This window comes from Uloborus diversus, chromosome 7, assembly GCF_026930045.1.
Source record: "Uloborus diversus isolate 005 chromosome 7, Udiv.v.3.1, whole genome shotgun sequence".
NCBI lineage: Eukaryota > Metazoa > Arthropoda > Arachnida > Araneae > Uloboridae > Uloborus > Uloborus diversus.
This window is the reverse complement of record NC_072737.1, coordinates 108726302-108751595: the sequence shown is the minus strand read 5'-3', so window position 1 is coordinate 108751595 and position 25294 is coordinate 108726302. Positions and strand designations below refer to the sequence as shown.

General features: G+C 31.7%; 1 protein-coding gene across 4 annotated transcripts in view; it reads right to left on the bottom strand.

The window, feature by feature from the left end:
* LOC129225807 (sugar transporter SWEET1-like) overlaps nucleotides 1-25294 on the bottom strand; it is a 55569-nt gene that overhangs the window by 13858 nt on the left and 16417 nt on the right. For 3 of the 4 annotated variants that reach the window (XM_054860317.1, XM_054860319.1, XM_054860320.1), the window contains exons 6-7: nucleotides 24348-24467; nucleotides 20226-20783 (exon numbers count right to left, since the gene is read on the bottom strand). The exons of the other annotated variant lie outside the window; for it this stretch is intronic. In XM_054860317.1, the coding sequence (XP_054716292.1) occupies nucleotides 20685-20783; nucleotides 24348-24467 (219 nt within the window). In that variant the 3' untranslated portion in view covers nucleotides 20226-20684. Of the gene's footprint in view, nucleotides 1-20225; nucleotides 20784-24347; nucleotides 24468-25294 lie in introns of those variants that run through there. 4 annotated transcript variants of the gene reach the window in all.

The window sequence follows — 25294 nt, the reverse complement described above, 5'->3', positions numbered from 1 at the left end:
CATTCATGACATATCTGTCATGGTGTGTCTGATCCATCTTTTTTGGATATGTAACTTCAATTTTGGAAAACTTCCAGGAGAGCGCCCCCACTGTAGCGGCAGAAGAACACCCTCTTTATCATCAAGAGCAGGGAAGCGCCGTCCCTATGTGCGAGGTTGTGCGGCGCACGACGGCGCCAGACTCAAAAAGGCGCCGGGCTCTAACAATCAAAAATGCTCCAAATTGGGGGAATCTCTTTAATAATAAAAAAAAGAATGAATTTATCATTATATCCATGGTCCGATAAAGCCAAAGTGATACCCGGGCCCTTGCAAAATTCGGTGCCCCACTTAGAAAAAAATCTGCACATTTTTCATGTGAATGTTTTCAAAAAAAAAAAAAAAGGAAGAAATAAAGAAATTTACCCCATTATTCGTGGAATATCGACTATGTCATGTTATCATGCATAAAAATATTGTAAGCCCTTTTACATATTTTTTACTTGTGCGTAACATTTCTATATTGTAGACAACAATTTTGGCTAACTTTTTAGTTCCAAAAAGTAACGACTTGACCATAATTACTCGATTCCCCTCCCTTTCCCCCTCATTTTCTGTAACACTGTGTGTCAAAAAAAAAAAAAAAAAAGCTTTGGGCAATGTATTTGTTTTAGATATCATATTCAATGAATTCCGTATTAAAAAAATATTGGTTTTACCGGAATTAATTTCAGTTTCAGATTATTAAGCCGAGATATCCTTTATACTTCAATTTAGAAACAGTACCCTGTTGTCATATTTTAACTGGCATAAAAGTTTGATTAACTTTTCATCAGTTACATATTAGAGAGATTTTTTGGAGCGACACATTATAACTTTGATATTTAAAATATTTTCTTTTCCAAAGCGCATTAGCATATCAGAGGACCTACTGAACTCCAAATAACTTCAAGATATGAAGTGAAATCGTACACTGTAATCCAAAATTAAATACACCTTTTTACACATTGTTTTTTTTTTTTAAATTAAATGCCAAACGTAATTTTTCTACGTCATATTTGTCTACATAACCTGATTCCAGGTGTTGACTATGTTTTCGCCAAACGCCACTGCTTAAAGGCGCTCAAAATACATTTGCACGACGGCGCCGATCAAGCTTGGCGCGGGCCTGATCAAGAGTCATCTAAAACTGCGTTTGTCGAACTGCAATTTTGAAAAATTCATAGAAAAGAGCCCCTGATTCCCCCTCTTTCCTTAACATGATCAGACAAGCCTAGAGTTGCGTTTTTGGAGTATCAATTTCAAACAATTGCCGGGGGAATGGCACTAAAATTCACCTTCCACTAACATTATCCAGATCTATCAAAACTGCGTTTTTAAAGCTGCAAGTTCGAAAATTTAAGTGGAGCGCCCCTCCCCCCCTCCCTACTCTCGTTAACATCATTAAAAAATCGTGTTAAATTTGGTTTTCAGGGCTTCAATTTCGAGAAAATTCCGGGAGAGATTCCAAAAACTCGTTTTCTTAACGTTCGCTACAATTGCGATTTTAGAGCTTCAATTTCAGAAAGCTGCTTTTCCTGCAACCATAGATAGCGTTTTTAAGACTTTAATTTTGGAAATTTTCTTGGGACAAGCCCTAGGATCTCTTCTTTCCCTAACATTACCACAGATAATCTAAAACTGCGTTTTTAGAACTACAATTTTGAAAACAAAGGAAAAGTCCTCTTTCACACAACGTTAAACTATCTACAACTGCGCTTTTAAAGATTCAATATTGAAAAATTACCGAGAAGAGCACACCAAACCTTTTATCCCCAAAAACATTACCAAAGATCGTCTAAAATTGGTTTTAAAACTATAATTTCGAAAATTTTACGGAGGAGAAACCCCCGAACCCCCTATCTAAGTGACAATAAAATAAGATTCATATTGTATACATTTAGTAATTATTCCATTCCAAGCTAGAAAGTTGAATCCACTCTTCCTGTAATTGTTCATACGTTTGAAAAAAAAAAAATAAGGTGTAGCAAAATTCAGGGGTACCCGAAACTTGTTTACTCAAGGTGCACGTTGTCAAATTTGGGAAGGCAAGGCAGGTCAACAATCCAACAATATTTCAGTTCAAATGCTATTTTTTAGCGCTACCCCCTCCCCCCCCCTCATGAATTTGACTTGAAATTAAACACTCTAAAAACTTATATTTAACCCGATTCGAAAGCGAGAAAATTTTTGGGGGGGAATTTGCGCCATTGAGCTTGGGGGGGGGGATGGGCACCCCTGTGAAACGTTGCCCCTATAGTCCCACATATACCACAAATATATTTCCAAATTTAACAATGTTTAGACATCCGCATTATTCCAAAAATTTACAATTTTCTTCAAAAAAATGATTTTTTTTCCAACTATTTTTTAAAAAAAATGAAGATAAATTTTAAGAAATTATCAAACCAAAAAATATGAACAATGTAGTAGGCAAGTGGCGTTAAATAAGAAATTTCAATAATTAATTCAACATTCAAGCCCCCACATAGTACTCAAAAATATGGATTTTTTCAAGTTTAAATTTTTTATTTTAAATGCATTTTTTATTCATTACTCATTTGCAAATGTTGGTTTGAAATTGTGTTCACTAATAATATCGAAATTTGATATTTTATTTAAATTTACATCTAATTAAAAAAAAGTTAAAAACCAATTATTTGAAGATATAAGTTTTAGACCTCTTGCTATATATCTAAATATTTTTAAAATTTGTATAAATGTTTTCTATGGTACATCTGGGGTAGAGTGTCCAGAGAACTCTACCCCAGATGTACCATAGATGTACCACTTTCAGAAAAAAAAAAGTCGACGTTTTTATAGTATACGTGTCATTCCATATACAATAAACAAATTTTCAGATGAAATTTGGTAGGTAAAGCAGTGCATCAATCTTCAAAGTTAACTAAATATTCTGTACGGCCAAACTGTTGTCCTTTTTTCTTGAATTTTTTAAATTCCTGATACAGTCGGATCTTAATAACTCGAATATCCCTTTGTATCGAAGTTTTCACTGGGTCCCTAACTTTTGAGACTGTAGTGAAAACTTCACAGAACTCGAACGTTTTAGCCGATCACTTGGGACTTCGAGTTATTGACAGTTGACTGTAGCTTTTTATTTATTTATTTATTTTTTTTTGGCTCTGTGGAAGAGTAATGTTTACAATTTTTAAAATCTTTTTTCTAAAAGCTCTAGTAAATTTATTTAAATTGGTAGAAAGACAAACATAGCTTATTGTAAAGTTGAAAGAATGAACTTGCATTTGTGCTTAAAAAAAAGATTTAAGTTAAGCCTAATTAGAAATTTTCTGGGGTCAAAACATGATTCAAAAAGTGCTGTTTTCGTCATTTCGAACCTAAAAAAGGCAATGAAGGATTTGAGGGTAGGAGAATATTTTTTTTTCCTCTTGCAGTTAGTTATGCATACCAGAAGCACAGAAAAACTATGCTGATACTATAGTTGGGGCAAACCTAACCTGGTAGCATTTTAATGGAGTCATTAGGTTCAGGGCCGTCGACAGGATTTATGGGTCCCTATGCAACTTTCTACAGGACCCCTAACTTTTTACTTAATCTTTACCCTCCTCTTTCTAGGCTCCGCTTTTACATAAATATTTAAAATTGATTTGCGATTTGAGGTATAGGGGACCCTTTCTGTAGCTCGGACAACTTTATGTCGATAGCAAAACAGGCAATTTTATATTTTCCCCTCACGATGTGTCTTTTCCTTCGCGCGCATGTGTGTGTGTACTTAACAAAAATGAATAAATAAATAAATAACATTTCTGCTGTCTGTCTTTTTTTACCTCCTAGGAGGAGGAGGGCTATCAGGAGAGTGATGAAGGGATCTCCTTTGGGTTGAGGGTAGAACATCGCCAATTTTAGGGGGTCCGGGAGAGCCCCTAAAAATTTTCTCCCCCGGAAATTTTTTTGAAAAATACAGTAAAAAAATCTGCATTTTGAGGCTTTATACGGGATAATAGGAACTACAAAAACATGAGGAAAGAAAAAAGGAAAGCAAAAAATTTCTTAAACTTTACATTCTTTTGAAAACTAAGACAATACAAAATACAAACTGTTCGACAAATCGTTGATATTAATCGATAGAGAGGAAGAGCGACGAGGGAGAAACGATGACGCATGGTCACTTGCTCACATCGACTCTCGGTATAATTAGTTTTCTATCATCTCTTATCAACTCACCAACAAACGGAACACTGAATTAACTGAAAAACGATCAAGATTAAAATATGCTTTAAAAGAAATGGTAGAAATATTCAGAAATTAGGGAATGAGAAAATAACAGCCTAACCATTCGGACAAATCATACTTTATACAACTGATAAGAAATAAATTTGAAGCACTTTCCAAGCAGTGTCAGAAACTTTTAAAATTATTTTCAAGGCCTCTAGAACAATTAAAATTATTCAAAGCAGTTCATTTGTACTTTACAATCTCTGATATTTTAATACTTGATCGTATAGTTTTACATTCTAATTTAGTAAGAAACCCCTGTTATTCTGCAATACTATATTTTTAAATAACAAGTAGTGCAGAAAACGAAAAGGAATAGAGGTAGTGGTAGTGTAGTAATTTTTCTAAATAGATTGACTGCATGCAGTAGAAGTAATATAAAAGCAGGCAATAACAAAATAACTTTCAAAATACGGAATTCAGGTTTAAATTTTGGGATTGAATTTTTAGGAATTTTCGAGAGTTGGGGCCCCCAAAAGAAGAGGGGGGCCTAAGTTATAATAGCTTGTTTAGCTTATAGGTAAAACCAGCACTGATTCTAATTAATAGTGACATAACTGTGTCCTTTTTAGATATGTAAGGGCGTTCTATGCACTTTGATGAGTAAACAACTTTCAAAGTGCCCCACAATCGCCCTCCTCCCCGTGTTTACTCTAGAAAACAACACTAGAACTAGTTTCAATTTGCATCACTGTACTCAAAAACTAAATCAACTCATATTTTAAATCTTTTCATCGAACTGCATCGCTTGCCTATGTTTTGAGTTTCGAACGCTGAAAATGCAAGTGCTTATATTTATAAGTCTTTTTTTTTTTTTGCCCCTTTTCCATTTTACTAAAATTCTGTTTAGCTATCAAAAAGAAGCAATTTTTTTAGCCTTGGAATTCACGCAAAAAAAAAAAAAAAAAAAAAAAAATCACATTTATTTTTGGTTTAATGCGTCGATAGTGGGCTATGAAGATAAGGACAAGTAGAATTTCTCACTTCGAGCCTGATCACTTTCACTGAATTCACTTCGATTGAAAACTAATTATCTTAACTCTAGGAGAATGACTTCCTTCAAATTAAAAAGTTTTTTTTAAGGGGGGGGGGGGAGGATATCTTTATCTTAGGCCCGCTTCGCGGCCCTCTCAATCTCTCACGGGCCCCTGTGCAATGCAAAGGCCTGTCTCCCTCTCTCAACGGCCCTGATTAGGTTCTGTGTAGCCTTTACAATGCTGTCAGGATTCAGGATAGGTTTGCCCGTAACGGCACCAGCAGTCACAGACATGCTTAAGACATCGCTCTCAGGTTAACTCAATATTCTGAGCCTTTTAAGAATTTGGACTTTTTAAACTGTTTTTCTTTCATGCAACAACATCTCATCTAAAGTTTGGCTGATTCTGGATCCTCTGAATTAGTTAATTCTATTTTTATTTGCTCAATTTTGAAAAAAGCCCCCCCCCCCCCTCATAACAGACACCGAATAATCTGATGATACCGAGTACCAGACAGAATGAGTAATAGACAAAATTCTTCTTTTCTCTTCAAAATGCGCAAAAGTTCTTGATTTTTAGAACTAAAGCCTTATTAAATTCAACTGAACACGAAACACCAGCTGACCTTGTGGTAGCTGCTCATAACCACTCCCTTGTAAATACCAAACTGGCTCAATATATTCATTCTGATAACACTAGATTGACTGCACCGCATTCATGTCATCATCAGTTTTACCCACCTAAAAGGCTTATTATTTAAATCCAAACTTATGACTGTCTGTTACTGGACCCTTGTCTGTTACTGGTGATTTTACCCTAGTCCTTCATGAAATTTTCAGTTTTCAAAAAAAGTTTTTTTTCAATCGGCTAGTACACATGAGTGCTGTTTCACACTTTCAGAAGCAAGTTGGCATTGTTCAAATTTCATGAAACCTTTCTACTTCCTTTTACAAAAAAGGAAGTATTGTATTCGCAAAAAAATTTTCACTGAAAAATCGACCTTAATTTCCATTTTACTCACCCCCGAATGAATATTGAGTTTTTTTTTTCCGACTCTACCATGCGTAAATAAGTGTCTAAGAACGTCTACAGTGGTGGACAAAATTATAGACTCAATTTTTTTTCTTTTGTTTCGATTACAACATGACTCAGTTTAAATTATTTTCATTGAAGTAAAGATGAATAGCTGAAGAAATAGTTCTAAAATTAGTACATCTTATCAATTAAATTAAAAAATTCATAAAATTATAAAATTTGCAAACTTAATATTTTATCATTACGTGAAACCTGGACAAAAGTATAAACTCACAGGTAAAAAATCCAGGATTACGAGAAAGTTTCGTTCCAAAATGTTAATTTAACGCCATAGAATGAATAAATGTTGCCATCAAGTGATTGCTAAAAGTTTTGTTTTTGGAAATTAATGAGAAACATACAAGTGCCACCGCTGGACAAAATTATAAACTCTTTTTTTTTCATTTTTTTCAATCATAATTTAACTCAGTTAAAAAACTTACCAAATAGTCCTAAATTCAGTATAACTCATAAATTTTATAAAATAAATAATTTAATTAAAAAAATCTCAGCTTTAATATTTTGATAATACATGAAACCTGGACAAAAGTATCAACTCAAAAGTAAGAAACTCTGAAGTTTGGTAGAATTTCATTCAAAATACTTAATCATTTAATAACCAAAAATGAACCAATGCTGAATTACAAACTTACAATACTGCAAGAACACAATTATAAGCTGACAAAATTTTAATTTTTTTTTCAGTTTAATTAAGTTACATTTGCAATTACTTCAGTAAAACAAAATAGATTTAGATAAATGTAATTTTCTAATGTAATTTTAATGTAATGCATAGATTTAGGAAAATGTAATTTTGCTATTAACATAGATAAATTGAAAAAAAAAAAAAAAAAAAATCAATATTTGAAATGTTTTAAAAATTAACACTGCATTAAATCTAGCCATTAGTGTAAACTACAAACTTTTAAAAACGAGTTGGGCCCCCCAGTTTTCTGAATTACCTCGAATATGCGGCTGGGCATATAGATTTCACAAGAGTTTCCAACAGCTGCAGTGGCATATGGTTCCATGCCGAAAGTATTGCCCTTTTTATTCCTCTGTGGTTTAGTACTGGTGCCGATCATGACAGTGGCGCCGACTCCATAGGGCTTGAGGGGGCCCAAGCCCCCTCAATAATTTAAGAACATTATTTGTCATATTATGGTTTCTGAAATCACAAAAATTATGTTGGTATTTTTTACTTTCCTTGTTTGAAGATAAAATACATTCAGTAATGAATTAAAACAAATAACTATTGCGGTAGTAAGCAGGTTAATTGAAAACGAGTGGTGTGAATAATGATAGTGTTACGGTGCTGAGAGCACTCATAGAATTTGTCAAAGTGCGCGAACCTTCGGGTGAAGTCTGTCACTGGCGGCGGCGCTTTCATCTGATCTGGAAAAAATATAACAGGATTTGATTTGTACATTAAATGGAAGGCGTGATAGTTTTCTTCAATTATAAGAGTTTGTAAAGTAATCTGTATTAACTTTTTTAACTCTATTATAAAGCAATAATTTTGAGACATTATTTTTATTTAATGAACTCTGAGCCTTATTCAAAGCAAGCTTAAATTAGATATTTCACTTATAGTAATCAAAGTGCGACAGCAATCTTTTATGCTTTATTCTTTTAATGATAGTTTAGATTTATTTAAATATCATTTCAATCTTTTCAGAGCTATATATTCACTGTTTTGTAGTAGACTAAAAGCATAATTATTACTGTAAATTAAATTAGCTTTTTACGAAAATACCATGCGGGTTTTTTTTCTTTTTTTCAAAGCCAAAAAATGTTTTGGCTTGTCGAGTTTCTCAAAGTATCGGATTTATTGAGAGTCTAGTTTTTTGGGGTTCTAATGTTGATCATATATGACTCTGAAATGCTTAAAAAACTTTAAAACTCGCTATTTTTGTATCTCAAAGTTAGAAATTTTCTCCTGGCAAGACCTCCATTATGGCACTCTCCTTCCAATAGTTGTTATAAATCAGTGCCACTGGGAGTGCCTTTCCATGCAAGTCAAGTGCACTACCTTGTATAGTGCCGTAACCTAGCTATGGCACTGCATGGCTCCCCACAAAATGGAACTGTAAAATTGTCCCTCACTTAAGGCAAGTGACATGATCTAATTGAAGCAGAAAATTTGTGTTCCAATTTTTAGATTGTTTTACTTTGAAAACGCAATGTCACATATTGTTTGTTTGTATAAATTATACACACCCAGAAAATATGTAAGTTGGCATTTTCAAGGCACAAAAATCTGAATTTTTTTCGGAGGGGGGGGGGGGGGCTCTGCGTGTTAACATACCCGGTGACATCCGGCCCCCCCAATAATTTTTCCAAGTCGGCGCCCCTGGATCATGATAAACTTTGCGAACCGTAGTCCCCAAAGATTTTCAATCGGATTAAGATCCGGACTACGAGCTGGCCATTTGATAACTTTGATGCCCCAGCGTTTGAACCATTCTTTTGTACTTTTCGCTGTGTGTACACTCGCGTTATCTTGCTAAAATAACCAGTTACCTCCAGGAATCAAATGAGCAAATGATAAGAGACGATCTTCCAGTACTACAGTCGGATCCCGCTACAACGCGATCCGACTTGCGCGAAATGGTTATAACGCGAGTTTTTCATGAGTAATGAATTTTTTATTGTTGACGCAAATTGCTCGCTTTTTCAGCATGAAATCTTTTGGAAAGGAGCGGCGGAGCGTTGCTTGACACTAAATATTGGTTTCGTGAATATACTTTCATTAATTTAGCATCACTGAAAGCGGAAGTTCACACATTGTATTAATCTAAACAACGCTTTGCTTTTGTTTATACAAATAACCGCTTTGATTCTTAAGTTTTTTTTTTCCCTTCTACATATGAACGTTGATAAAACAGAATGGCTCCTAAACGAGCACTTTAATCTTAACTGTGAAGCTCGCAGAGTAGTGTCTGAGCAAAATACAAACATCATGAAAATTGAAGGGGGGCCAGAAATAGGGGTGTTCCCACTCTGCATAAACCATCATCTTCATAATTTTAAAAATTATAATTAAAATTACGATATCTACTATTCAGTGCTATTATAATGCAGTAATGTACTAAATGTAAGTACCCTACTATTTAAGTACATGTATCTTATTGATCATAGATTTTGTGCTTTATAACAGTAATCATGTTAAATAGTAACGTTTTTTCTAAAATACAGTAAAAAATCAGTTCAAGATACGGTAATATATAGTTCAAAAATGGTTTGAAACTATTTGAGGGGTGTTAACACATGTCTGAAATAATTGGGTATGCTTATAAAAATTTTCTAAACATACGTTGTTCCACAACGCGAAATTCCGACTTACGCGAGGGGTCTTGGAACGCATCCCTCGCGTAAGTCGGGATCCGGCTGTAATTGGTATTGGTAATCTTCAGCGTTCTATCTGCCATTAAGAAAGGCCAATCCTGCTTTACCATGCTGAGAGAGTTATTTATCTTTACTGGAACAAATTTTTTTTAACTAAGTTAAATTATGATTGAAAAAATGAAAAAAAAAAAAAAAAAAACCAGTCTATAATTTTGTCTAGTGGTGCATTTCTACGTTTCTCATAAATTTCCAAAAACAAAACTTTTAGCAATCACTGATGGCAACATTTATTTATTCTATGGCGTTAAATTAACATTTTCGAACAAAACTTTCTCGTAATCTTGGATATTTTACCTTTGAGTTTATACTTTTGTCCAGGTTTCACATAATGATAAAATATTAAATTTGCAAATTTTCTAATTTTATGAATTTTTTAATTCAACTGATAAGATGTACTAATTTTAGAACTATTTCTTCAACTATTCATCTTTACTTCAATGAAAATAATTTAAACTGAGTCATGTTGTAATTGAAACAAAATAAAAAAAAATTGAGTCTATAATTTTGTCCACCACTGTAGACATGAAAAATATCCATAATGATGATTTCCGAGTTAATTACAACGAATTTTCTCATGACATCTGTATGTACATATGTATGTGCAGATGTATGTCGCATAACTCAAGAACGGTAAGTCTTAGAAAGTTGAAATTTGGTATGTAGACTCCTAGTGGGGTCTAGTTGTGCACCTCCCCTTTTGGTTACATTCGGTAGTTTCTAAAGGGGGTCTTTTGAAACTCAACTTTGTAAACTCAAGTGGTGTTACAATTTGGCAGACACTTGGCGATATATCGCCAGTCTTTCGGTCGCCAAGTTTTGTCGCCAACCTTGCGACAAATTTGGCATTTTAAAAAAAAAAAATCTGTTTCAATTTGGCCTTTGTTGGTGATATTTAGAGAGTAAACTATTGAATCACATCAAAATTGCCAGTAATGGGGAAATGACATTAAATTGGAGTAAAATGAAGTCATCAGCTCGTTTTACAATTGTTTTGACGTAAAAGACAAAATTAAAAGAGTGTGCAATTTGAAAAATTGACTTATTTTTTGGAACACCCTAATTATGCATATAGGCACATTAACGTTGTGAAAACGCTTTATTGAGATAAGGATCAAAATTGAAAAAATAATCATGTTTGAACCTGAAGCAGTTTCTTTTCAAATAAATTTTCTTTATCAGTGCAATCAGGGTTGCCACATAAGTTCAAGAATGAAATTCCTTGATATTTCCAGGTTTTCCAGTCGATTTTAGGAAAATTTCCAGGATAATGAATGTCAACTTACGTTATTTAATATCCATACAATATAAATTTTTCTGTAAATAAACCTAATTTATTAACCAAAAAATGCTTTAAAACATTATTAATAATTGTTATCAATATCTGGGTTAAGTTAAATAATTATTTCTAAACCAATGAGACATGTTTCCTATACGTTGGAACCATAGCTTTCAAACTCTACAATTTGTTTCGTCATTGCTGTATTAATAGAGCAAAAATATGAGCTTGTTCATAAGCAAGTTACCAGATATTGACTTTGGATGCCCCGCACGTAAATAAATTGTATTTTTAAATAACAAAATTGTTTAATGAAAATATAATTGTGTCAGGAGTATCTTTGTATGAAATGTAAAGATTAAAAAAAATGGCTTATCCTGTTTCATTAAAATATTAAGAGATATGACGAAATGTTAATGAAATTTAAGCTTATTTTTGTCCCGCACGCGACGGTGGAATGGCCCTAAGACAAATTTGAAGTTTAACTACAAATGCGTTGAAAGAACAGATATTTCCAATTAATAATTTTATTTTTAAATCTCTGCAAGTATGTTGTGCAAAAGTTTGTTTCCTTTTCAATGCAAACATTATATTATACAAAACCTTTTCTTAGCACTTTTTGTTTACTTTTTCTTACTTTGCAACCTTTTCCTGTTGCAAGATGATATGTGCTAAGGACCATTTTAGCATAACTGAGCATGTTATAAGAAATCACATTTGATTTAAGCTCCCTCCCTCCTTGCAGCATGAATAGCATTCCGTCAGTCCATAATGCTACAAAACTTTTCTTTCAAATTTTTGACCAACATGTCCTTGTTGATGCTACATTCTCAACAAGTGGTGTGAGATATTTTCAAAAAACATTGATGTTTAAAAAAAAAATATGTTCAAATATCAACATCAATGTTTTAACAAAAACCCAAGATGCATGTTTCCAAAACATCGCCACTTTTCTCAACTGTAACATTAACATGTGAAAAAATTATCCGCATTGTGATAAAATCGTAACATCTTTCTTTGGCAAGCTAGGATCTATAAAAATCATAGTTAATTCTGTTTCAAAAATAAAAATATATGCTAAATATTCTCTTTAATGATGACTCAATTTAAAACTTATGTTTTAAATTCATAAGAATATAGAAAAATATTACTTTTCTTCTAAAAAATAATTTAAATTTTTGTTTTAATAATATTTTTTACAAATCCTTAGCTTTAAAAGCAAATGAAGAACTAAAAAATTAAATGCTCATTTTTTCACAATTTAGTATTTTTACAAAAAAATATGTAATTGCTAATTAACTCAATAACAGTTAAAGTTTGCAAAAACAAAGTCATTCTAATCCAGAATTAATTAAAATAAATTCTAACCATTGAAATGATGGAAAAGGTTGAAAGATGCATAAGGACTGAAATCTCAAACATACTAAGCAATTTTCGGCAAAGTCATTTTCAATGTTGGCATGCTTCCAAAAGAACAAGTTTTAATCTAAAAAAGCTAAAATTTTGAGGCTTTATTTTTATATTAAAATTTTTATGAGCATTCATTTCATGAAAAAGAAAAAAAAAAGTGGAATGAAAGTTATATTGAAATGACATATACTTTGCGGAAAATATTAGTAATTGGCTTGATTTTTTTCCCCCAAAAGAAGCAAAATAAAATGTAATGATATAAATCAGAGCTTTATAATTTACGTACAGATTTTAAAAAAAATTTAATTATTTATTTATTTTTTGTGGCCTTATTACATTTAGTACTTTAAAATGAGCTTGAATTTTCTTTCTCTCAACTATCGGGAACATTTGCTTATCTGGAATGCGACATTTACCACACTTCCACATTTTCACGCAACAGTTTCACCCATCAAATGCAAAAATTGAGAGGGATTCCCTGACATTTAAAGAAATTTCAATAATTTGCGACTTTCCCTGACAATTCCCTGACCGTTTTAGGCAATTTTCATTTTCCCTGACAATTCCAGGTTTTCCATATTTTCCAGGTGCGTGGCAACCCTGGTGCAAGACTTTATAAAACTGGTTGCTGACTTTTATTGTAATTTGGAATTCCAATAAACTATGAGAGGCGTCAGAGTCTCTTACCAATGGCTGCCGAATGAGATAAAATAAACAAAGATCCACCAACTTACATCTGTTGAATAAGAAATCTGCCTTGTTCTAGCCAAATTGTGATGTTTTATCTCTTTGGCTAATTTTTTAAATCACCGCAAGATGGTTTATCCAAGCTCTAGAACTGCAAATTCACAGTTCAAAAGTTTGAATACGATTTGAAAGCAAACTCAGATGTGCACTCTCAGTTTTTGACCCCCCCCCCCCCCCCCGATGGCCAATGTGTGCGTATCATCTAGATGAAGTAAACTAGATACATAACTCTGGTAAAGGCAGCCTTAGACCATTGATCAATGATCTAAGCTAAGGTGGCAGCCACTGGTCTCCATTGAATGGGCGAATCGTAAGTTAAACGGGCAAAAGCGTTGCCTACCAGGATGCAACGCTATTTGAATCCTTGTAGGCTACGGCAAAAGTTGCTTACGTGCATGTGTTTTTCAAATGCTTGCCCGTTTACAAGTTGGTCCCGGTTGCCCATAAAATCGGTTTCTCTTTGTTCTGTATCTAGATAAACTACATATGTGGCGTGTGCCTGTGTCTACAGTAACCCATTTGACACAAAAAAATATGATGCAAAAGAAAACGTTTTACCAGGTCCGTTTTTGCAATTTTCCAGGTTTTTGACAAAACTCATAACCCGCCCCCTTTTTTTGATCAAAATGAAATTTCCCGGTGATCAGATTTTGCAGGTATTCCCAGGAACCTGTAGATAATGGAAAAAAATAATACTGTTGAAGTAGTGGGGAGATCCTTTGTCACCTTCAATTTTTCAAAATTTTTCAGTAGTGCATATTGCAAAAGTAAGATGGAAAGTACTTTTGTAGAAATCAAAGAAAAAAATTGCGAAATTTTATGGCATGTAATATATTTATTCTTTTTTTTTGAATAAGTTTAAAAATATACATTTTAGCTAACAATGAACATGAACATATTCAATACAAAGACTTTGTCACTTCAAAAGATCACAATAATTTCAGATTCAAATAAAAGGTAGTAGAAAATTTAATGTCATGGAAGGAAAAATTTTCAAAGATAATTTATCCATCTTAACTTTCTGAAAATATGAAAATTAAGAAACTCTTTGATTTAAATTTTTATGCAAATTTAAAAAAAGAAAATTGATGAAAATAAAATTAAATAGAAAATTTTATAATAATAGAAGAGGAGTCAATTACTATTACATTCATTTTTGATATTTTTTTCTTTTTCTTTTATTAACAATTTCATATTGATATCAGTATATTTGAGAAAAAATCAAAATTTACAAAACTTTTCATGATGAAAGTTTCAGTAACTTAACATTCAAATTTACTGAACTGAACAATTCTTTCAAAAATACCTGACATTTCTTGTCAATTGGAAATTATACATACACACATGTATGCAAGGTGCTGTCATTAAAACGAGACAAAATTGCAAGAGAAGACAGGGATGCAAAAATAATTCGGAATCACATGGAAATCCAAGGTCGTATATGCCTTCTTCATGTAGTATAGAAGAGTAAAGTGAACCCAAAGACTAAGATTGTCAGTACCTCAAGGGAAAACTTTTCCAAACTATCTTTTAAATTTAAGACAATAACATAAAAAACTTTAAAATTTAAAGTTCAATTACATTTTTCTATCTATACAGTGAAAAAATACTGTTGGGATCTAAAAATGTATTGTTATAGACAGTTTATCGTTGTAAACAGTTTGATTATTTATGCTGAAATTTACTGGGACCAAGGAAAATATTGTTATAGACAGGTTTATTGTTGTAGACAGTATATATATTGTTACACACAGGTTTCACTGTATTTCAATAAATATTCTTATTACAAAGTGTATTGAGAGTAAAACAAAATGTAAAATTAAAATATAAAAATGTTTTGGATGAAGCAAAAGCAATTTAGGAAAAATATGCTATCACATTAAATAATTAACAATATGAGATTCACTAAGAGCAATAAGCATTTTTCAGATACAAGGTTAATATTAAACATTAATTATAAAATTACTTTTTTCAGCAGTGGAGATGGTGAACAGAATGACAGCATGTTCTTCTGCACTGCAGTTTGCAAGCAGGTCCTAGGTCTGCCTTTAGGAAGGACTTGGCTAGCCTTTCCCTAGGCGGGCCTGCTGTTTCCCCGAATCTTGTTAAAAGATGCAAGACTTTTGTCATGTTGTCTGAATTTGCTAACAATTAAAATTTTTAAGCATTTTTTATTCCCTACTTACTGCTGTAAACCTCACGGCATACTTTGCAGAACACAAGGAGTTTAAAAATTTTAATTAAAAAAATTGACAAAGTATGTTGGAAAATACTATTGCAGAAATTAACCAAGAAAAATGTGCAAATTACTGAGGTAATATAATTATGTTATTACCATTATCAGCCAAACATGATCTTCCTTTAAAGCCTGCACCGACTTCAGGTACGAAGTACAGCGTTACCAAGCAGCATTCTGATAAACACATTGCTATGGAGATGGATCCACACAATTGAAACAAAACTGTTAATTGGTTAATTTTAAAATTTCAATTTATGAATTAACCAATTGTTTCTTTTGCTATTAATTTCTAATACCTTTAAAAGATGGCAGTAGCCTTTATACCAAACTTTACTTATCCTCGTTTCCTCGAGTTGGGTTCATTTTTGCGTTATGATAAAAGCGGGAAAGTAACAGTCATTCAGTATTAAGGAGGCGCTGGCTTGAATGAATTATGCCAGTTCCAAGAAACATTATTTAATGAAGCAGAGAAACTTCCCTTACCTTTCCAAATTCACATGTGTCTTAAAATGTCACAATAACAAACCAATCTTTATATAAAGGAAGTAATCAACGTTATTGGTAAAAAGTTTTGAAATGAACTAAGTAAAAAACAAAATAGTGTAATAATTAAGTACATTTATAGTAAATATGTATGAAAATTTAAAAAATGTAACTTACAACTTGAGTTATAAAATCATTGTTTTGGCACTTTTACTTTAGAAGATTACTTTTTGAAAAAGTGCATAATAGCGACTTGCGGGCTCGAGGTCTTTCGGGGACACTTTTCTAACCCCACCCCCCTCAGTGTGAAAAAATTGATATATATTTGAATTTAACGTATATATTTCTTAGTGTTATTTAATTGTTACCAGCACTATCTAGTGCTTTTTTTCTTTGCAGTGGCAATGACAAAAGAAATTAGAATAGTGGAAATGTTTTGATGGAATGTAAATGTTGCTTTTCTCGCCCGTTGTTGGCAAAAAATACTTGATATTTTTATTTACGTCAATAGTTGTTCTTACTTAATTTATTCTTAAAATGTTAAAAATGTTTTTCCACAAAAATAGTTTGAGAAAGTCTGCCAATTTTATTTGATTAAACAAGTAATTTTAACACAGGATCTATTGGGAAATATTTGGTTTCAGGAGGTTTAATTTGTATAAGTGGAGTCTTCATTCATCAGTTACCCCATTAAGTAGGGTTGGCAGTACTAATTTTTACAAATTTTGAGAATTTAGATCTCCAGCTGAATTTAGTGTTTTTTTTAACCATTAAGAGTGGAATTTTGGAACTAGGGATTACACAATGTATTGTTCCTATCACCATTGATGCATAATTTGTCTAATTTGAAAAATTCATCTTCTAGCTTCATGTTTTGTGATCTTAAAATGTGTCCCTTGTGCATAAATGCAGGCCTGCTATTTAGTCCCCCCCTCCATGGATATCTACTGATATTTTAAGTATAAATTTTTTTTTGGTGAGACACAGTACGAAAATCAATCTATTGAAGTAAAAATTTGGCTTCAAAAGCATGACTTTATAGAACATCAATGAATAAAAGTAGCAGAAAGATTAGAAAATGATGTTTTCATCACTAGATGATGTGATGAATCGTACTTTCGTGAGTTAATGTGAACCACATTTTTTAAATCACCATTTTTTAAACTCTTGTGAACATTAATTTTAAATGTAATAAAGTGGTGAATTTTAGTGTTGTGCTATGAATGAACAATTTATTCCAACCACCAATGGGATTGTTTCCAATATTTTAAAAGTATTTTTTTCTGAAAGAACATGCATAAAAGCATAAGATCTAACCATTTTTAAATAATTTGTTTAAGTTTAATATTTAAAAAAAAATTACTTAAATCGGTGCTCTTTCATCGTTTAACGCTTCATGCCAATGACCAAATGATGAAATGCCATTCTGTGTTGCCATTCACAGAGCAAAATATTTAATTCGCATCTTTACTCACGTGTATTGGCAACGATATGGTTGATAGTAAGCATAGAGCGCAATTTGAATTCGCTTCTTGATTAAAATAACGTGGAAACGCGGTACAAAGATGCGCCAAAAAGCATCATTTGTGACGTTATCTAGACCATGCCTTGTTTGAAAAATCAGACATTTAAAAAAATTAATTTAAAAAAACTGCTGGAAAAATGAAAGATTTTTCTGTGTCCATTTTATTTTTTTTGCTTATTCTATCAATTTCAGAGACTAAAAGTACTACTTTTGATTAAAGGAAACAACCCCATTGCAGCTATTTTTTATGACATTAAAAAAATATATATATTTGGTTCGACTGTACTGAATTTTAAGAAAACTTTTTCTTGTTAGTATAACAATCAGTAACTTGTTGTCATCAGTATTAGGGGGCTGTTCTGTCTCGCTTTTCAGTTTTACACTAAGCAAGATAATATTAATAATGCCTTAAACATTTACAAAGAAAAAAGGTATAATCAGTTATTATCAGTTGGAACATATTTTCGGATATTTACAGAATTGAAAAAAAAAAAGAAAAAAAAAAAAAAGAGAAATTAACAAAGTTAAATTCATTGTAAATTTCAAAGCAAAGGGTTGATAAAATGCGAACACAAACCTATAAACCTATTCTGACCAAGAGGAAATCGCTAAGGATGATGTGATCATGTTAATACTGGAAAATAATTTTCACTTGAAGAACAGTTACAACTAGCTATAAATAATAATGATAAATAAATAAAAAAAAAATACCCACAATAGAAAAGAAACACCCACACTCACAAAAATCATTTTTTCAAAACCAACAAGTCAAAGACTGAATTATTTGAAGATGAAGGACTTTCAGGTAAACAAGAGGCTTGATGATTTATTAACATTACCACCAGCCTGCGTGAATTTAGAAAGAATATTTTCAACTGCAAGAAATTTGTTCACTAAAATGAGTTCCAGGCTTAGAGAAAATTAAAAAGGTGCATTGTGTTTTTTCTGCTTTTACTGATTTTTTTATTATGATATATGTTCCTTTATTTTATATTTGTTGACAATAAGCAAATAGTGCACTTTTAGAACAAAATAATAAAATATGGCAACAAAATATTATGCATTTGAATGTTTCTTGGAAAATTTCTAATACCTTGTATTCCGGTATCAAGTTAAAAAAATACCGAATACCGCTGTTGCATTTTTGGTCCAGTATTGAAATCCCTAATTCAAAATGATTTTTTAAAATTATTATTTTTTTTTTACAGCCACGTTCAGTTTTGAATTTGAAATGTAAATGGGCAATGAAAAGCATATTTAGTTACAAAGTATAACATTTATTTGAAATGGATAATCCTCCAACTGAACATTTCTCTAATAAATAAATACAAAAACAACATTTAAAAATTCTAAAAACAACTAAAATATATTTAAACAACTTTTGATTTGTACACTCTTTTGTTTACCTGAGCATAGTGTTGTTCCTAAACAATAAACAATATACTGAACAAAACTTTTATACATTAACAAAATCTTAGCATGGCATTTCCTTCTGCTGAAATTTATTTTATGATCTCTTATGGGATTGATACAACATGCTACAAATGGTAATAAGAAATAATACTTAACTTTCAGTAAACTAAACATACATTGAGCTAACGCAACAGTTGTAAAGGAGAAAAGTAGGAAATTTATATTCAATTTGATACTTCAAATGATTTTAAAATATTCTGTGATCATAACTCACGACAAATAAACTATTCAATAGATGAATTTTTGCAATCTGAATAAAATGATCCACACAAATACGAAAATACTAAAGTACAAATGCATGCAAACTGAAATTTTTCTGTTCAAGGTGGGGATGGACAGATCACATCAAAACAATTTTGTTTGAAAACCTATAAAAACTATTCCATACTAAGTTTTTGCTAACAAAAGGTGTCACTTGGTTAAGTGGAAAAAAAAAAAAAAAAAAAAAAAAAAAAAAAAAAAAAAAACATAAAACTAAGTCCTTTTCTCATCTTGAATATTAACTGAACTAAGATTTTGAAAGATAATAAGTATATCTATTAAAATTAATAATTAGTTATAACTACTTCCAGTACCAAACAAACCAGGTAGGCAGGTTTAATGGGGATAATGCCAAAATCTATTCCTATAAAATAACTTTTTATAAAAATTCACAATAAATGATGAAAGTTAGGTTTTTTCTTCAGTTTAAATTAATATCCCTCAAATTTTTTTTTGTTTATTAACTTAAAAGCAGAGTGCTCATTAATTAATTTTGGTTATTATAATACGCATTCACATGTCAAAACTTTATTGCTCTTTTACTTTATGGCAAGACAAGAATAATGAAGAAAACCACAAAGCCCATTTTACACAATTGAAAACAGGAATAAAAAACAAATACACAATAAATGCAGAATATTGAGCAATTTAAAAGTACCATTAAATAATAAGCAGGAATACTTACATGAAAATGTTTAACAACAATACAAATGTTTAATACTTGCATCTAGAGATAACATACAAAGAAAGCAATTTTAAACATCTTATTAAATGCAAAAACGAAGGGTAAGATCTTTTTTTTTCAAATTCAAAGGGGGAAAAATAAATAAAAGAACAAAATCACAGATTATAACTATCACAACTTTTGAGGAGAAAAAAAAAAAAAAAAAAGGAACCAAAGTGCTTAGGTATAAAAATATTAAAGTTACATTTGACAATGTATTCTTGTCAGGGGCTCAAGCTTCTGTTTCAAATTTTGATTGGTAAAAAAAATATATACATATATCTTTTGTACTAAGAGGCATATTTACACATGATGATTTATTTATTAAACATTAGTCAATACATTACTTGAAAAAAACACGTAGTATCCACAAGAGCTTTCAAAATTGAAAGCAAAATGAAATTAAATAAATAATGTGCTAATTTTGTTGATGACTAATAATCCTATAAATGTTAAGAGTTTCAATATCTTCTCAGAAATTACAAAAAAAATTATGTTTTGTAAATACTGGGAGGCAACATTTCAAATGAAAATCACAACAAAACTTCCGAGATATTTACATTATGGAGGCTCAATTTTCAAAAAATGCAATTTTTTAAAAACTATTAAATATATACCCCTGACAATGGGTGACTTATTCTTAATAACAAAGGGACTAGATATAAGTTTAGATTTTATAGCAGACACATGGCACAATTTTTTAAATTTTTTTGATAAAAATATCTTGTGATTTAATCAACCACATTCCATTTAAAATTAGCACACTGAAACATGTGCAGAACATAATTTGTATGTATAACATACTTGTTACAATATTAAACTGTAGGAAGCTCATAGTATGGCTTTTTCTTCGGAAATATTGCAAAAAGACATAGTTGAGATAGAGCAAGAAGAGCACCAAGGAAATTTGGAATCTAAAAAAAAAAAAAAGTTTGCAACAAATTACATTGAAAGCATTAAAATGCCATTATCAACCAGCAAATGTCAGCTATTTCATTTACAGCGGAGTCTCAATTTAAGCGAGGGATGCCTTACAAGACTCCTCGTGTAAGTTGAAATTTTGTGTTGTGGAAAAGGGTATGCATACGAGTTTTTTTGGAACATACCAAATTCTTTTAGACACTAATAAAAATCCCTGAAACTGCTTTAAAGCATTCTTTAACTATACATTACTGTTTCTTGCATAAAGAACTAAACTTTTAATGTATTTTTTAAAAAGCCATTTTATTCAACATAAAATAATGTTGAGATGCACAGAATGAATGATTAATGGAAGGGAGAGACATTAAAAAAAAACCCAGCACAGTATGAAGTAATAATAAACTGCTACGATATAATAGTGCTGTAGAGTAGATACAGTAATAATACGAGGCGTGTTTTTAAAGTAAGTTCCGTTTTTATATAAACTAGTATGTTGTGGCCATCACGAAACTTTCTTCTATATTTTTCCTTTTTCTGAACCCTCCCCATGCTTGACGAGGAAGCAATATTCCCAACAAAAACAAAATTACACATGCAAAAACTTGACGACTATCCCAATGTCTGAATTATTGCAAAAGCAAAGCAAAGAGCGAAAATTGAAAGTTATTTTAAAAGCCTTGCTTGAATTAATTACAAATATTTTATTTGTTAACAAACATAAGATGGCAACAGTTAAAAATTTTAAATCATTGAGATAATATTTCCTATCATTTCCATACAATTAAAATCACGAGAAATACGCAGACGACAATTTATTACGATTTATCTTTCTTATTGTTGCATTAATAAAAATATTTTTATTCGCAAAAAAAAAAAAAAATCAACACCTCTTGGAGCGATCGGCGTTAAAATAGAACCAAAGCCTGTTTACATATGGATTCACATATATTCCAAATTTCAACCAGAACGTAGCATTACTTCTTGAGATAGGGCACTCAAAATGGAAAAAAAGAACGGGTGATTGCGCTACCCCCCTTTTAGCTGTTGACACAAAACTAAAATCAGTTCTTATACCCACTAAGGGCTACTTGCCGATAAATTTTTCTTTCATTCCGTTCATTATTTCTTGAGATACAGCAGTCACAATTGACGACAAAAAACGTTCTACAGCTCAACCCCCGTTTGAGTTATTGACACCAAAATTGAATCAGCACCTGTTCCTGTTAATACCAACATATGGACCAAATTTTGTTTGATTCCGCCAGTAACTTCCTGAGGAATAGCAAGCACGCGTAACTCGAAAAACGTCCCATTGCTCCACCCCCCTTGGAGGAATTCGCGCCAAAAACTAATGGGCGCAAGTTCACATAGGGGCACATATGTGTACTAAATTTCGTTCGATTTCATGCGGTAGTTTTTGTTGTAGAGCGGCCACAAAAAACTGGTCACACACAGACGTGACACACATACATACACACACACATACACACACACACACATACATACACACACACACACAGACAGACAGATATTTTCCAAAAATGGTCGAAATGGACTCAGCACACCTCAAAACGTTCGAATCCGTCAAAATTCGAAATTCGAAAATTTGCACGAATCCAATACTTTCTTCTATATATTAGATATAGAAGAAAGTAAAAAGGAACGAGTACAGATAGAGCTAAGTAATTTAGTGCACAAAAATCTACCACCCTTACGCTATTTTTCGACATTGCTCCCGTGATTTTCCAAGCATTTGTCATAGCGTGGTACAGGTTTTTGTATACCTATTCGTACAAAGTTACCGCCCATTTAGTCAACCATGAGGACTCTTACAGAGCTTTGGCTGGGGCGTTTTTAACCATCCTCTGGTTTGCCCTCACCTCGCTCGCAGCATCTTTCATTTTTTTCGGCATCTAAAGTCTTTCCAAGGTGGTCTGTGGCACAACAGCAATAATGAGCTCAGAGAACATGTTATCCCATGGCTGACTACACAGGCGGCAATTTTCTATGAATAGGTATACAAAAACCTGTACCACGCTATGACAAATGTTTGGAAAATCACGGGAGCAATGTCAAAAAATAGCGTAAGGATGGTAGATTTTTGTGCAATAAATTTCTTTGCTCTATCTGTACTCGTTCTTTTTTTATATCAAAACGGAACTTACTTTAAAAATACGCCTCGTATTTATGACTTTAAAAATATGATGATTTATGCTCCATGATCACATTGTTATTTTTATTTTGTATATTTTTAAATACAGTAGCTTTTCTCTTGTAACGTTTCTACTTATGGCTACTTTAAAAAAAAATTGTTAGAAACTTACTTTTTCTCTTTCTATCTTCACAAGCTTTGAATGAAATGGTGCGCTAATGTGCCGTTTATATTTAATTAACTTTAATATTTGGAAGGAAAAAATAAATGAAAAATGCTGAGTGGTTATTTGATACACTAACAAAGGTGTGGGAACTTCTGTCATCTGTCAGTGATGCTAAAAGGATGCAAGTCCATTAAAGAAATCAATATTTAGTAGAGAATAACGGAGCCAACACTTTCTTCCAAACATTTTCGGATTGCAAGCAAGGAATTCTAGTTTACCTCGAAATTCGTTACACGTGAAAAACCTTTGCCGTAAATCGAATCATATTGTAGCAGGAGTCAACTGTAAATAGAGATGCACCGGATATTCAGTTGGTATTGGTATGTGCGGTGTTGGATGAAATAATCTTCAAGCGAGTGAGTGGACTGGAAGTGTTTATTGCAATGGACAAGGGTGGCAGTTTTACAATAGCAATTTTCTAATTGTACGAAAAAGGTTGCCACATGTTGGCGTGAACAGTTATGAAAAGTACTTCTCCAGGGGCGATAAAGTTACAAACACTGAACAGGATATATTGCATATGCCGCAGACATTCGGCTGAATACTTTAATATTTGGCAACCGAATAGTAAACAAATTTAAATAAAAATGAATGAAAGTTGTAGTATAGTATCATAAAACAACTAATATTATCACATTTAAACACCCAGATGTTTTATTTAACTTTTGTTTTGCTTCAACTAGAAAAAAAAAATAATATTAAGAGTTCATAAATAAATAAAGTCAATTAAATGCTGTAATATATCGATTTTATATCTTATCAATATTTGTGATGTTTAGTTTAAACTTCTTGATTGGCAACACCAATACTAAGTCAGTTAAGTTTCCGTGCTTGAAAATAAAGGTTGGTTCTTTTTAATCTTGTGTTTGTTACTGTTTTATTCATTCTGTTCATCTCTCACGCAGTATTGCATTATTTTTCTACAAGTTATTATAAATGCTAATTCTTTAAAAACTATACAGCTAATAGAAGAAAAAATGTCATTGTTTCACAAATTATTAAAAAGATAATACATAAAAAAACTTTTGGATTTTAAAATTTTACAATTTTTTTTATTAATTTTACACCATATGAAAGATTGTTTAAAAACAATGAAATGAAATTAATTTTTATAATCAAAGTATGATAACAGTAAATTGAGCAGAAAAAATGTTAAAATCAGAACTTCTCAATGCTTACTTGTACAAACTTGTCATCAGTCAAGATTCCATAATAAAACCACAAGGTAGCCATCACAAATGTAGTAACAATCATGGCAAGAGGTAGAGAGTCTGTGTTTTTTGTCCGCAAGATATGTGCCTGTAAAATGCAAAAAAAAAAAAAAAAAATTAATTGTTAAGACAATAAAAGTTTAATTTTTCCTAAAACATTTCCCTTTCTGCCCATTTGATTTTTCCAAAGGAATTAATTTTTGCTTAAATAATCTTTGGTGTATGGCTTAATTTTTGTTTCCTTTTTTAAATTACCATATTGTCTAATTATTTACAGACAATGATACTTTGGATTGAGCTGGTTCTGAGCTGAATCCATCTTTTCCCTCATATTCCTTTAAATATAATTTTTATTCATCTGATGTAATGAGAGTTAAAATCAAAAGACAGGTATGAGTTTTAAGCTCATTTTATGAAAAATTTACTCTTGATGCCTATGCAACTGCCCCCTCCCAACAATATTGTGCTTCATTTACATTTGATAGAATAAAAATATTCAAGATTTATAGGAGAAAATTTTTCAGAATGAAAGTATTTATGTTTTTTATAAATTCTTGATTTTATTTCGCGTCTCCCCCCCCCCCCAGAAGAATGTCAAATTGACTTTTCCCGATATTCACCAGCACATTTTTACTACTTCATTTTTTTTTCTGAAGTGTGTCAAAATATTCATTTATTATGGTTGAAATTGTGAAATCAGTTGGTATAAACTTCAAGTATTTTGGTTAAAGTTTGAGGAATATTAAATTCAAGTCATATTTTTAGCTCCCTTAATCAGTGGCGGGTTAACCATGTTGCAATAGCAAGTGTCATCCCTGCTCCCAGATCATAAAGGGCCTCGAAGGAGACTAAAAAATGCACACAATAACTGTTTTATAATTTTGTGAAAGACGAAAAAGCCCCTAAAAATGCATT